The 13,158-nt window shown below is 41.5% G+C and overlaps 1 protein-coding gene across 4 annotated transcripts in view; it reads right to left on the bottom strand.

Moving 5' to 3' along the window:
* Positions 1 to 13,158, bottom strand: part of RALGAPB (Ral GTPase activating protein non-catalytic subunit beta) — a 105,744-nt gene that overhangs the window by 35,949 nt on the left and 56,637 nt on the right. For 2 of the 4 annotated variants that reach the window (XM_038750617.1, XM_038750618.1), the window contains 9 exons: positions 9,819 to 9,854; positions 8,421 to 8,622; positions 6,571 to 6,738; positions 6,030 to 6,144; positions 5,412 to 5,559; positions 3,912 to 3,976; positions 3,073 to 3,202; positions 1,755 to 1,763; positions 937 to 1,070 (listed from right to left, as the gene is read on the bottom strand). In XM_038750617.1, the coding sequence (XP_038606545.1) occupies positions 937 to 1,070; positions 1,755 to 1,763; positions 3,073 to 3,202; positions 3,912 to 3,976; positions 5,412 to 5,559; positions 6,030 to 6,144; positions 6,571 to 6,738; positions 8,421 to 8,622; positions 9,819 to 9,854 (1,007 nt within the window). The remainder of the gene's footprint in view (positions 1 to 936; positions 1,071 to 1,754; positions 1,764 to 3,072; positions 3,203 to 3,911; positions 3,977 to 5,411; positions 5,560 to 6,029; positions 6,145 to 6,570; positions 6,739 to 8,420; positions 8,623 to 9,818; positions 9,855 to 13,158) is intronic. The other 2 variants (XM_038750619.1, XM_038750620.1) reach the window with 2 other exon arrangements.

The raw sequence follows: 13,158 nt of genomic DNA, 5'->3' as shown, positions 1-13,158 counted from the left end.
GGTATCCATGAGGCACTTACTATGCGCCAGTCACTGTGCTACTCGCTAGGGGAGATACAAACTAATCAGGGGGACACAGTCCTCATCCCACGTGGGGCTCACTGTCTTAATCCCTATTTTACAGATGAGGTGACTCAGGTGTGGAGAAATGAAGTGACTTGCCCAAGGTCACACAGACAACAAACGGTGGATCCAGGATTAGATCCCAGGCCCTTTGATTTCCACTCCTTAACCCTTTCCACTAGGCTATGCTGCTTCTCAACTATAATGAGAAATGCCTTTCAATTATAGCGTCAGTTTGATTCACTTCTGCTTAAAGATCTTTTAGGGACTAAATTCAGCCAACCCTTGACTATCTGTGACTCCTATTTAGTTTACTTGTACACATTTAATATTCTATGTATTGTTAATGATATGCACCTAGCTTTAATTCTATTTGTTCTGTCGACTTGACACCTGTCCACATGTTTTGTCTTCTTGTCTGTCTCCCCCTTCTAGACCATGAGCCCGTTGTTGGGTAGGGACCGTCTCTATATGTTGCCAACTTGGACTTCCCAAGCCCTTAGTACAGTGCTCTTCACACAGTAAGCGCTCAATAAATACGACTGAATGAAGTGAATGAATGAATGAATGTGACCACGAGGGTCAGGGATATTTTTAAGATAAATTCAATTCACAGATAACCCCACTCCAATCTCATTTTCCCTAATGGCGTATTTCCCACTCCAGAGCTTCTAACGAGCCACAGAAAGGGTTTGACTTTCACAGTTACCCTGTCTCCCTGCTTGCCTCCCCCCGGGGGGGAACCGGTCAACAGCAGAGAAATGGCCAAAATGCAGGAAGCATGGGGCTAAACGCGGATCTTTATAATTTACGGCCTTTGACCAATGGCAGGTTGAATGTGCTAAGCAGAGATGAGGCCTCTGCGCTTCTTACCTTGGCCAGGCCAGAAAGGAGCTCTAAAGCAGCCAGAGAAATACTCATGTCCTGCCGCCACTGAGAGTTGAGTCTTTGGGTAACCAGGTGAATACTGCGTATCAGGAGTCCAGCAGCCGTATCTGTATTAAGAGCTAGGATGTAACCCCAATGCCACACACCACATGGAGGGAAAACAACTACGCATTAGTAACAATAAGCAAAGCAATCCAACAGGCACAAACTGATGCAGACACAATAAGCACGAGAAACATCATTATCGCACATTGGCCCCAGAAGAGGAATTGTAGCCAATTTCACAAAGGTTAACCAGCACAACACTTTAGCGTGTTACGCATCTAGTCCACGGTATAACCTCAGAGCAGATTCCCATCAAGATTTAAGATTTAATTTAGAAATTCAAATCCTAAAGCATTTTAGGTAACAAGCTAAAGACAGCTATGTTTCAAAAGGGATGCTGAAACCCATTACAGGAGTATCCCATGAACTGTATGTGCGTGCCTGTATGTATATTGGAGGCGCTTATATAATAAAAGCTCAAATTTTTAGTGCTTTAAGGAAAAAATCCCCCCAAAGCTTCTATTAAAATCAAACTTTGTGGGTCAAAGCCACAGAGAAAGTAATTCATTAACTTTCTGGGTCCACAGACACTTGAAATGTAAGGAAATCAGCATTACCCCACCTCCCCGCCACTACTAAGTTCTCTATTTTCCTTTTCAATTGTAAATTTAAAAATGAATGAAAAATGAATTATCATTTTGTGAAAAATAAGTCAGACTAAAATTGAAGTCAGAAATGAAAGTGTTGGGACATTATACCTGTCGATCCTATTGGGAAGAGGGCAGTGACAACAGAAAAAGGAATGGTCATTAAAGAGAGACATACAAGTAGCACACTAACACAGACTTGATATTTTAGCAAAACTTTTTAGAACACTCTCATCACAACTTACTAGGATTTCCTACTGAAATCAGTTGCTACAGATGCTTTTAAGCCTGTCTGCCAGGATGCAGGCAGGAATGTAAAAACTGCTTATAATTTCAATTCACATTTTTATTCTAGTCCCATTAAACATTACAGTTTTCTAATTATCGGAAACCCTCGATCCACATAAAGGAGTAATGCAAACGGGTACTAAACTAATTGTAATTTAAAATGAGGTACTTCAATGAAGACATTATAACTGAAAGAAGTTCTATTTATAGATTTTTTTTTTTACACATCTGACATGCTGAAAAGTTGAGTGCAAATTTAAGCCGCGCAGACATGCATTTTCAAACATACGCCAATTGTGTTGGAAAAAGTCCATTCAAAATAAAAACAAAGTCATCTTCATGCAAAATTCAAACCTTACAGTCAAGTGGAAGCACTTAAATTGGGCTAGGGGTGAAGCTGTATGCAGACACTTTTAAAAGAAGCCTCACTTATCTGCAGCAAAATTACAGAAGTAACAGGATCTGACCTAAGGTCACTAAGTTACGCTAAGGAAGAACTCAAGACAAAACAACAAACCCACGTATAAATGACAATGTAGGTTCCCTTCAAACTGAGTTAATAAGTGCACACAGATCCAATATATCCAATACTGTAGCACAAACACAAAAATTCAAACACACAAACTCAAAAAACAACCCACTACAGTAAAAGGAAAATATTTTGTTAGGTGGGTTACTTTGCAAGTATATTTTATGGAGTCATAATGAAATGATTCCCCACCCTTGGTTTAAAGTGCACTCTGGGTATGCTAGCCGATTCGCTGCAGAACACAGCTTCAAATACGAGGAAGTTTTGAAGTGTGCAATTCTGAAATCTAGCAGTTTCCCACCCAATCTCAGCCACATTTCCTTTTCTCATATGCTCTAAGTGGGCTGTGTCGTAAGACAGAGCACCGTCGCACAAAATTTACTCAGCAACAGGTTTAAAGGGAATGTGGCCCGATTCTGCGTAGTTCAGCCCTTGTCCGGTTAGATGAAAAGGTAACGAACCAGGGACCAAAGACTTACCGATATTCTCTCTGCTTAAGAGGGAACACTCGGAGAAGCAAGTCAGGCAAAAATCAAAGAACTGAACTCGGCACGGAGGGGAGGAATGGCAATCCTCAAGGGCTTTGAGCGGAAGAGACCAAACCATACTTACCGTAATCCCTCAGGAGAGCTTGTGCGGGCCTCTCACTGTCCGGAGTCGTGGGCTCGGTGCTCCCCCCGCTTGCTGAGCTAATGCCGCTGTTGGTGCGACTGTGACTCTTCAGGTTGTTTTCTCCGCCGTTCTGGTCAATGGGAAACAGACTCAGCGAGAGTACAGCCACTGATATTTCACTGACAAAAGTCAAAATCGATGGTATTTAGGGAGCGCTTGCTGTGCGCAGAGCACTGTACTGCCATCGTTTATGGATAAGACAGAGTTGGCAGACACGCTCCCTGCCCACAGTGAGTTTACAGTCTAGAGGGGGTCAAGGTCATCGGGCAAAACGTGTGAAGAGATGAAGCGGCTCACCCATCCAAAGGAAACCAAAGTAACATGGTGGAGTCCATTCACAAAGTAATAGTAGAGCCCCTAATATCTTTTTCAATTAATAATCATTACGGCGTTTGTTAAGGGCTTACTATATGCCAGGCACCGTTCTAAGAGCTGGGGCAGACACAAGCAAATCGGCCTGTCCCACGTGGGGCTCACGGTCTCAATCCCCATTTTACAGATGGGGTGACTGAGGCACAGAGAAGTGAAATGATTTGCCCAAGGCCACACAGCAGACAAGTGGTGGAGCTGGGATTAGAACCCATTACCTTCGAACGCCTAGGCCCGTGCTCTATCCACTATGCCATGGTGCTTCTGGACCAAACCCAAGGTTGCATTTTAGGAAGTCATTTGGGGAAGGAGGAAGGACAACTCAAAGAAGTCTGTCCCTCTGATTCATTTACTTGACCAAGACAACATTTCTCTACTGGGGATTATGACAGAGGAAATAATGTTCTTACCATCTCCATCTGACAGCCAATCGCTTCTAAAAGGGCTGAATCCTGGACAATATTTAACATTGCGCCTAAAACAGAGAAAGAAAAATTTGTATGAAGGATACAGAATGTGTGCCCTCTTTTTACCAGAACTCAAATGAGTATCTAAAATAGATGAATGACAATTAAAATGATTTTTTCAGATATTCTTTATGATCCTCAAAAAAAAACCCCAAACCTGAACCAATTCTCCAAAAACAAGGGGCTTGACCTTAGACCATGGAAAAGCATTACCAAAACCAACAAAAGTCTTAGCAACAGGAAGAATGTCAGCGTTTTTTAAACAAATATTACATGTTGTGCTGTATTAAGGGTAGCTCCACACTCCTATTTTGATAAAATTTGGCAGTGCCTCCTCTAGAAACACATACCAGTGGAGAAACTGCCAAATGGACCCATGATGTTTGATGAGAAATTGCTACAGTAAATTGAAGTCTTATTAGCCAAATGGACCCAGAATGTTTGATGAGAAAGTGCTACAGTAAACTGAAGTCCTATTATGTAAAAAAGACTTTCCCGGTTCAGCCTGGGTTGAGGTGCTGTTTCAAAGAATGAATTTTCCTTTCTATGCATATGAATCGTCCCTGAGGAGTGAGAGCAGATTATTTTGAAGGCTACCATAGCAGTGTCCAGACTTCCCCACATCTGACTTTCCTTAGATTCCCTGCAAGAAGGCATATTTATGCTTCAGGACCTGAATGGTTTTCATTAAGTTTCATTCCACAGTCTAAACAAAGCCTACTTTGAACCCATGGTCGATTTATTTATTCTTTGGCCTGTAGCACCTGGTAATCCCTCTAATGTTTGCTGAATGGTGTGATCCTATCTCTATCACTCTCTCTATGCATGTATAAAATCTCAATTTGTTTCTCTTCAAAGTTTATCTTTAGTTTCATGTCCCTCTTGTAGACAGGAAGAAAATGGTCCCATAAAACAAATGCTGTGTTTTAATCGACAACCTTGGTGTCATCCTCGACTCTGCTCTTTCAGTCGTCCCACACATCCAATCCGTCACCAAAACCTGCCAGTGACAGAGATCAGAATTCCCATGGGTGAGGATAACTCAACCCCATCCCTTCTACACTTTCATTTGAAAAATGTATTGCTTGTACTTATTTTATTTCCTTTGGCCTAAATAATCATTAGGAGTCAGCGTCAAAAGAACCACCTGTGTCATCAAGTTTGGGCTCCCATTTGGACCCCCATTCACACTAACCACATTCTGGTCAGCTCCATCTGGAGCTAGCAGTTCAATCAATACTCAGTGTATTGAGTATTTACTGTATGCAGAGCATTATACTAAGCGCTTGGAAAAGTACAATTCAACAGAGTTAGTGAAACACGTTCCAGGCCCACAAGGAGCTTGCAGTCTACTTGAGGGTTCAAGTTCTCTCCAGCGACATCGGCTTTCTTGGGCGAGTGCACATAGGGTCAATTTGCTACACAAAAAGAAGGAAAACAAACCTAAGATCATTTGGGTGTTGTTGGGGTCTGTTTCAGTTTGCAAAGCTCCTATCAGTATATTCACGAGCCTCAACTTCAAGGACAGGAAGGTCACGGGTTTATCATTCGAAAAGCCGTCGTCATTACTAAACTTTCCTTCCAGGACGACCTGAAGAAGAAATGAATAAAATTTAATGGTAGCTACTTTGTTATATGGGCAGTTTTAGCGGGAACAAAGCTGCCTGAGGCTGGGAAGGGGGAAAAAAAAAAAAAAATCACCGATGCAGCCATAACTTCCCATCTGAAGTCTTCCACCTAGCTTATTTTGTCTGTTGCGGATTCATAAGACTCGCATGATTTGCTCTCAGCCAAAAGAATAAGAATTTGGGGGTCAAGCAAATGACAACTAAAACAATGCCCTCTGAGCGCACCCAATGCTGTTAGCTCAATTATCCTCACTTTAAAAGTTCATTTATCTGTATTTACTGAGAGCCTAGTGTGTGTAGAAAGCACCATCGCAAGTGCTTGGAAGAATTTCAGTAAAATACATGTCATACCCCATTTCTGACCAAGTCTCAGCCTCCAAATTAAGCGTGTACAACCAATCAGGGAAGGAAAGGTTAATTTAAACGGGATTACCTCAGACTTTACAGTGCCAAAGTGATGAGGGAGTGGCAACAAGGAAAGTAGGATGTTAATGGAAGATCTTCTCAGTTCTACTGGATTTATGTAGGTTTTGAACTTCGAGAGTTCTCTGAAAAACAGAGTTTCGTCAATAGTTCAACAGGTCTACTAACTTCACCCACAGAATAATCTTAAATACAAAGGGTAGCCCTTAATCCTACGGAGAAGAAACAGTCACTTTCCCCTAGCTTTTCGATTCCCAAACTTCTGATATTGAATTCAATGGGGACGGGATTGGGTCTCTCTCCACAGGCAAGGCGATAGAAGGTCTATGGCCTAAATTCGGTACATCTGTTAGTTTTATGCCTTCTGGCCTTAGACCCGGCCCCTCCGATTTCCAATCTGTCTCTACCCCAACCCCATCCTAAAAATTTTACAAGGCGGGGGGCACCGAACAGGGCCAGGTCAGGAAATGACAGAGGGGGCCTAATGACCCAGCCTAAAGGGGGCCAAACAATCATTCGCTACAGACCGATGTAAAAAAAACGGGGCTTACCTATCGGGCAGAATAGTTTCGAGAGCTGAAATAAAGTACGGTACCACAACATCAATCCCTTTCAGGTCACAGCAGAACAAAGGAGGAGAGTTTAGAATAATGCTGGCCAAGACAGGATGGCACACATAATCAGTTATCTGCAAACCTTGAATTAAAAGCATGTAAAATCTAGGAAAGCAAGAGAGATATTTTAACATGCTGAATATAAGATACACTCGACTAGCAAATGTCAACAGATAACTCATATTACCTGTTTCATTACACCTCCCCCAACACTACAACACGAACAACCTCCTGAAAACCAGCTCTTTTCAGCCCTGCTACTTACTGAGCTCTTGTCTTGTCTTAGGGCAAGACTTATGTCTTGTCTTAGGGCAAGTCAGCATGGCTCAATGGAAAGAGCACAGGCTTGGGAGTCACAGGTCATGGGTTCAAATCCTGTCTCTGCCAATTGTCAGCTGTGTGACCTTGGGCAAGTCACTTAACTTCTCTGTGCCTCAGTTACCTCATCTGGAAAATGGGGATGAAGACTGTGAGCCCCACGTGGGACAACCTGATCGCCTTGTATCCTCCCCAGCGCTTAGAACAGTGCTTTGCACATAGTAAGCGCTTAACAAATGCCATTATTACTATTACTATGCCGTGGAATCGTTTCCGACCCATAGCTCTAGGTGGTTCCAATTGTCAGCCCTTGCAGAGGACTGAAAGTCTCTCTGTGTGGACAGCCTATTTAGAGTACTTTACAGGGGCACCTTTTACGTCGTCTCTAAACACAGCTCCGTGGGGGAAGGATTAATCTTACTGAGGTCTAATTGAATTTCTGCTATACTGGCCAGAGCTGCCTTGATGCTCCCATAAATCTGGTATCACTGCTGCAATTCCTTACTACAAGAGCACTGGCAATGCCTTAAATCATTCCGGGCTTTAGTGCAACTGAACACGTCCACTTTTGGGCATTGAAAACAAAGCAAAACAAAACAAAACTCTGAATTTCCCCGGCCCCGAAGAGTTTCCCAATTGGTAAAGTCATTCCCCAATCTTCAGATACCATAACTTTCACACAAAATCTGTTTGCTGGGGGTTATTTCTGTACCTTTAGAGATTCATCTGCTTACTGTTATTCCGGCAATATATACACAGTTAAGACATACTGGTGTTTGCTAATATCAAAGTGCTCATGCTAGGTCACTTACTGATGAAACCTTTTAATGAATTAAATGTTTCTTCCAGGACTAACCACTTGCACTAGGTTTCAGGTCAGTGATTTTTAAAAATTTGATTTAAGGAATCATTACGCAATCTTCAAAGATATCAATATTTTTTAAAATGCCATCATCATTGATATTTACTGAGCGCTTACTATGTACACAGCACTGTACTGAGCGCTTGGGAGAGTACAATGCAGAGTTAGTAGAGGCATTCCCAATATTATAAATGACAAATTATTTATATTAACATCTGTCTCCTGCTCTAGACTGTGAGCTCGCTGTGGGCAGGGAACGTGTCTGCCGGCTCTGCTGTACTGTACTCTCCCAAGCGCTCAGTACAGTGCTCTGCACACAGCAGGCACTCAGATACCTTCAATGACGATGATGCAAACAAAGGTTTAGCAATACTCATGTTTACTCTGAAACTTCATGTTCATTTCATATTTGTCTTTGTGAAAAATCGATTTCTAAGACCCACTGTTTAAGGTTTAAAATGCATCTCAATTTAAAATACAGTCTGCATGAATCCGGCAAAATTTAGGATTCAATACCTTTTCCAAATTTCGCAGTGATTATGGAAAAAAGGCAGATCAACAACAACAAAAAAACCAAAACCCCCCAAAAGAGAATAAAATCGGGGACCTGGATAAATAAGCCGGAAGAATCTCCTCGCCCGTCTTCTTGCTACAAAAAATCCTACAGAGTGTCCCACAAGCCTCCGCTCTTCCTGCTTCATAGTTGTCAGGAAATTCACTTGCGTCGAACATGGTATTGGAAGTCATGGTGTCGGTGGACAGTTGGGATCCTTTCCGGCGAAATTCCATGTTGGTTTGTGTTGTTATCGCTGGGAAAAGAAAAGGAAGGTTTCATTGTATGTGTCAATATGCCGGTTAGGCTCATGGGATCCTGGACACAAAGATCAAATTTTGGGATTAGCAAGTAACTGCTTCACCGCAATCAAATCATGCTTCGGTTTAGGGCTATTTGAATTCTTCCTTGAGAATTGTTAAAATTTCATTCACAGCAGCAGTGCTAAATTTAAAATACTCTATAAGCGGTTTTCAATTTGAATGTTCGATCAACTTTATGACTATATATAGTGCAAAGCAGGGCTTTTCTAGTCCTTATTTTCTGTTTCTTTTCCTACAGGAGGCACTTGTTTCATTTTTTTTTCCTTAAGGTGACAAGCAAAGTAGCCAGTGCAGTTTACGTATCTTCCCAGCAGTATTACATTCTTTGTGAATACATTCAGGCAACCCCATGCCAGTATCGGACAGCTTAAAAGCAAAAAAACGGTCCTCCCGGATAACGCCTAAAATTCTCCCTAACAAAATACTCAAATAACTTACAGAAGCCAACCAAAAATCTCAACCTGAAGCTGGGACATAAAAAGAGGAAGACTTTTTTAAATTTTTTTTATCTTTTTGTCAAGAACAGGTTATCATGGTTATTTGCTGTCACAAGAAACAGAAGCCCTTTGACAGTTGCTTTCACTTTTGATCAATAAATTCACATTATGTAGAAAACCATTCCAAAATATTTTAGCAATCTACAGAAGTGTTCAGGTAAAAATGGTTTCACGTTCTATGAACAATTTTATGGAATAAGTAGCAAAGCACAAATCTTTATGCAACTTCCCATGAGCCATTTTTTGTCCTGAATAAGCTATCCAGCAATAATATGGAATATTGGGAAAAGCACTACATGCAGAATGCATACAAAAATCAAACAGGCCTGTATAAAAATAAGCTTAAAGTTTAAAAGAAAAAGAAACAAAAAAGCCAAAACACGGTTAGTGCAAATTCCTGGGATTCATGACATGACCAGACTAGTGTACAAAGATAATGGGATTGATTCAGGCAGATTAATTTGCTTTTGCCAACAATCTTCCCCATTCAAAACCCAGAAAAAAAATTATTTTTCCTTCCCAAGTGCAAAAGCTACAAGAAGCAATGACGATGACATCACAAAGAAAAATGGAAGTATGGCAAAAATAAAAACATGAACGCAATTAAGGAGAAGCTACTGATTCCTACTTACAAGATTTATAAGAAAGAAGAATTTGGATAAAAGATGCTGCAAGATAATAGAAATAAATGGAAACAAATCAAAGGACAGCAGTAGTTATAAAATACTTCAAAGATGGTGAAATTTTACTGTAAGTTAAGAAGCTTTCAGCTTTTTAAAAAATTAGTTTCAAAGCTTTATGAATACAGCAAGCTAGTTCCAACACATAGGAGACTGGCATTCAGGTCTGAGAAATTATGATTTTTGTTGTCATGCAAAACAATGAACGAAGAAAATCCCCAAACTACAGAGAATCGAGGCTTTCGTCTGCTCCTGTTAACGTGCATTAGAATTGAAGATTAAAAACCCCATCCCAGCTCAAGGTCATTTCTATAGGGCACGTGCATTTGCATTTTCGATGGCAACTCACAGATGCAGGGAGGGAGTGTGTGTTTCGTACTGGAATTCCTTAGAGATGGCTCAAAAAGCTGACTGAACTGTGGGTCATCAGACTAACTTGTCTCTCTCTCTCTTCTCCCTCATCTACCTCCTCTTCCCCTAGGCTGAGACCTCCAGTTCCGCTGAACTCGGGAGCATTCGGGGTCTTTTGCTGACTCTGACCACTTGCTCTCCCTTCCCCACTGGAATCCCACTGAGCTCTGCCAACCATTTGCAAAAGGAAGGGAGAGATGCCAGGGCAAAGGTGACTGTGTGGACTCCTGGACCAGTTGGCTGGGCATGGAGAGGGAGAAGTGGGGCCGGGAGAGGCAACCTGACGACGAAATTTTCTGAATCTGGCCCCTCCCAAGGGTGTTTGAAAGAGGAGGTCGGGGTGTACTTGCCATCAGAAGTACAGTCAGTGTTTAGAACAGTGCTTGGCACATAGTAAGCGCTTAACAAATACCATTATCATTATTATTAGAAGGCAAAATGTCCATCAATTTAAGAGGGAAAAACCTAAACGGAGACATTTGGGATCAGACATTCTGGGACCAGCTGGTTTGAAATGTGCCTTCTGAATGATTGAGTTGGTAACGTTTCAAAGCGTCTCCCTAAAGTGCTCTCTCACTTCCTGGATAGCATAAAAAAATGGCATAGTCAAACAGACAATGGAAACCGTTCAGGAAAAAAAAGCACAAGACAATACTGTGCATTGCTTTTATTCAAAGACGTCCTAATCTGCATTGGATTTTAACTCAGCGCATGTGCACTCAAATTTGAAAGTTGTAAAAAATTTACGTTTCAAACCCTGGACTTTTGAAGGCCTGATTCAGAATCAGGAAACTCAGCTACTTACGGTATATTTTTCTATGATATATGTGAGAAAAAAAAATCATGTGTACTGAACACCCTAGGAAGAAAATGCTCTCTCAACCTTGGGTACAGTAGGTAAATTAACACATTTTATATTTTCCAAATTCAAATAGCCAATATTCCAGAAATTCTTGAATAGTCTTTTTAACACACTTAGTCTTGTTTCAAATAATTAAAAAATTACTGGAGTCAGTTTATCCCCAAAGAATGCATCCCTGCTAGCAAGTGCATGAAATAACGAGTTGTTGAATCTGTAGTGATTTACCCAAATTGACTAGGTTTTTCCTTAAAAGTAATCTTCACTCATAGAACAGCTAATATAACCTTTGATATTTGCCCCACATATTTGATATTCACCCCACCCCAACTCCACATCACTTATGTATATCTTTATATTAGATTTTAAACATTACTTATTTATCCAGATTAATGTCTGCCCCCCTCTCTAGACTGTAGACTCATTGGGGGCAGGGAACATGTCTGCTAATTCTGCTGTACAGTGCTCTCCCAAGCACTTAGTACAGTGCTCTGCACATAGTAAGCTCTAAATAAATAAGGCTGACTGACTGATAAATTGTCTCCATTTAGCCCTGCTAAAATAGTTACCTGTCCATCCCCATCCTGAGCAGGGAGATGCTCCCTTTTAAAACAGTGAAAGCATTTTCCTTTAAAAAACAAAAACTCGTTTAATTACACTAAAATGAGGTGCAGCACGTTTTAAGAAAAATCACTACCTCTGTTATTTGGAGAAGGTGACAAATACCACCCAAATATCAGCTACAGGAGGGCTACGTAGGAAACGGGAAGCCAAGTCTCAGGAATTCTTCAAGTGGCTCGCAAGATTTGGTAAGATTGCATTGGAGGCAAGCCTAAGGGCTTCTTTTGCAAATGTTTCTTGAAAACGGCGACTATTTGGAACACCATGTCAGAACCATTTAAAGGTGGGGATTGGCTTCCGAACATGGCCAGTTATCCTATTTTTCCAAAAATTACTCAGGCTCATGAACTCCAACAATTATGGGTGAGTAAGAGAGCTACATTAATATGTTTATATTGAGTCAGATCTCATAATGGGGTAAACTGACCTTCCCCTCATTGGAAATATAATGAGCCAAGTGAGCCATCCTTGTCTGTCCTGCCCCTCCCCAGCTCTGCTCTCTCTAACTTTCTTTCCCTTTGCTCCATTAAGCCCCTCCACCGTTTATTAGGATATTTATTAAGCTCTTACTACATGCCAGACACCGTATTAAGAGCTGGGGTAGATACAAATTAATCAGTTTGGACACAGTCCACGTCCCACATGGGGCTCACAATCTTAATCCCCGTTTTACAGATGAGGTAACTGGGGTCCAGAGAAGGAAGTGACTTCCTTCCAAGTTCACTCAGCAGACAAGCGGCGGAGTCGGGATTAGAACCTAGATCCTTCTGGCTCCCAGGCCTGTGCTCTATCTAAGCCATGCTGCTTCTCGTAAACTGCTCCTTAAAACTGATTCTCTGTTTTCCAGCATCGTCTCCTTTCCCTCAAGAAACTAGCGCCATGAAGGAGGGTACTGTTGTAAAGTTGGAACCCATCTGCTGCAAAAGTCAGGGTAAGAAATGAGAAACTTTCCAAGTGCCCATCGTGAAATGTTCTGCTCGTACCACACCAGCCAACCAGATTCGGAGACGATGGGGACTCCCATTAAAAGGTCGTCCTACATTTTTATCTCTTGACAAGGTCATAATCATGTTCTCTCTGAAATCACAAAGTTCGTGAAGTTCACCAAGCAGAGCTGGCCCTACTGGTTTTCCAATCTTTGTGTGAGCAACTGTGCCCAGGGCTGCCGATATATATGAAAAGGCACCTCAAGTCATTTCCCGAAATAAAAATGCATTAATGCTCTTCGCCCGACCAACGCGAAGAGCCAATTTGCCTGCTGAAATTAATTCAACAAGAAAGTGACATTTAAATTGGGGTTAGGTCTCCTTGAGCCAAGTAAAACAGATCACCAGCACTCTGTTGAACTTGTAACTCTGACAGAACGGTGAGCTAGCTAATGTCCCCACTGCTTGGTACAGT

Source organism: Tachyglossus aculeatus, chromosome 8 (genome assembly GCF_015852505.1).
Source record: "Tachyglossus aculeatus isolate mTacAcu1 chromosome 8, mTacAcu1.pri, whole genome shotgun sequence".
Lineage (NCBI taxonomy): Eukaryota > Metazoa > Chordata > Mammalia > Monotremata > Tachyglossidae > Tachyglossus > Tachyglossus aculeatus.
The sequence above is the reverse complement of the archived record's forward strand: the minus strand, read 5'-3'. Positions and strand labels throughout refer to the sequence as shown.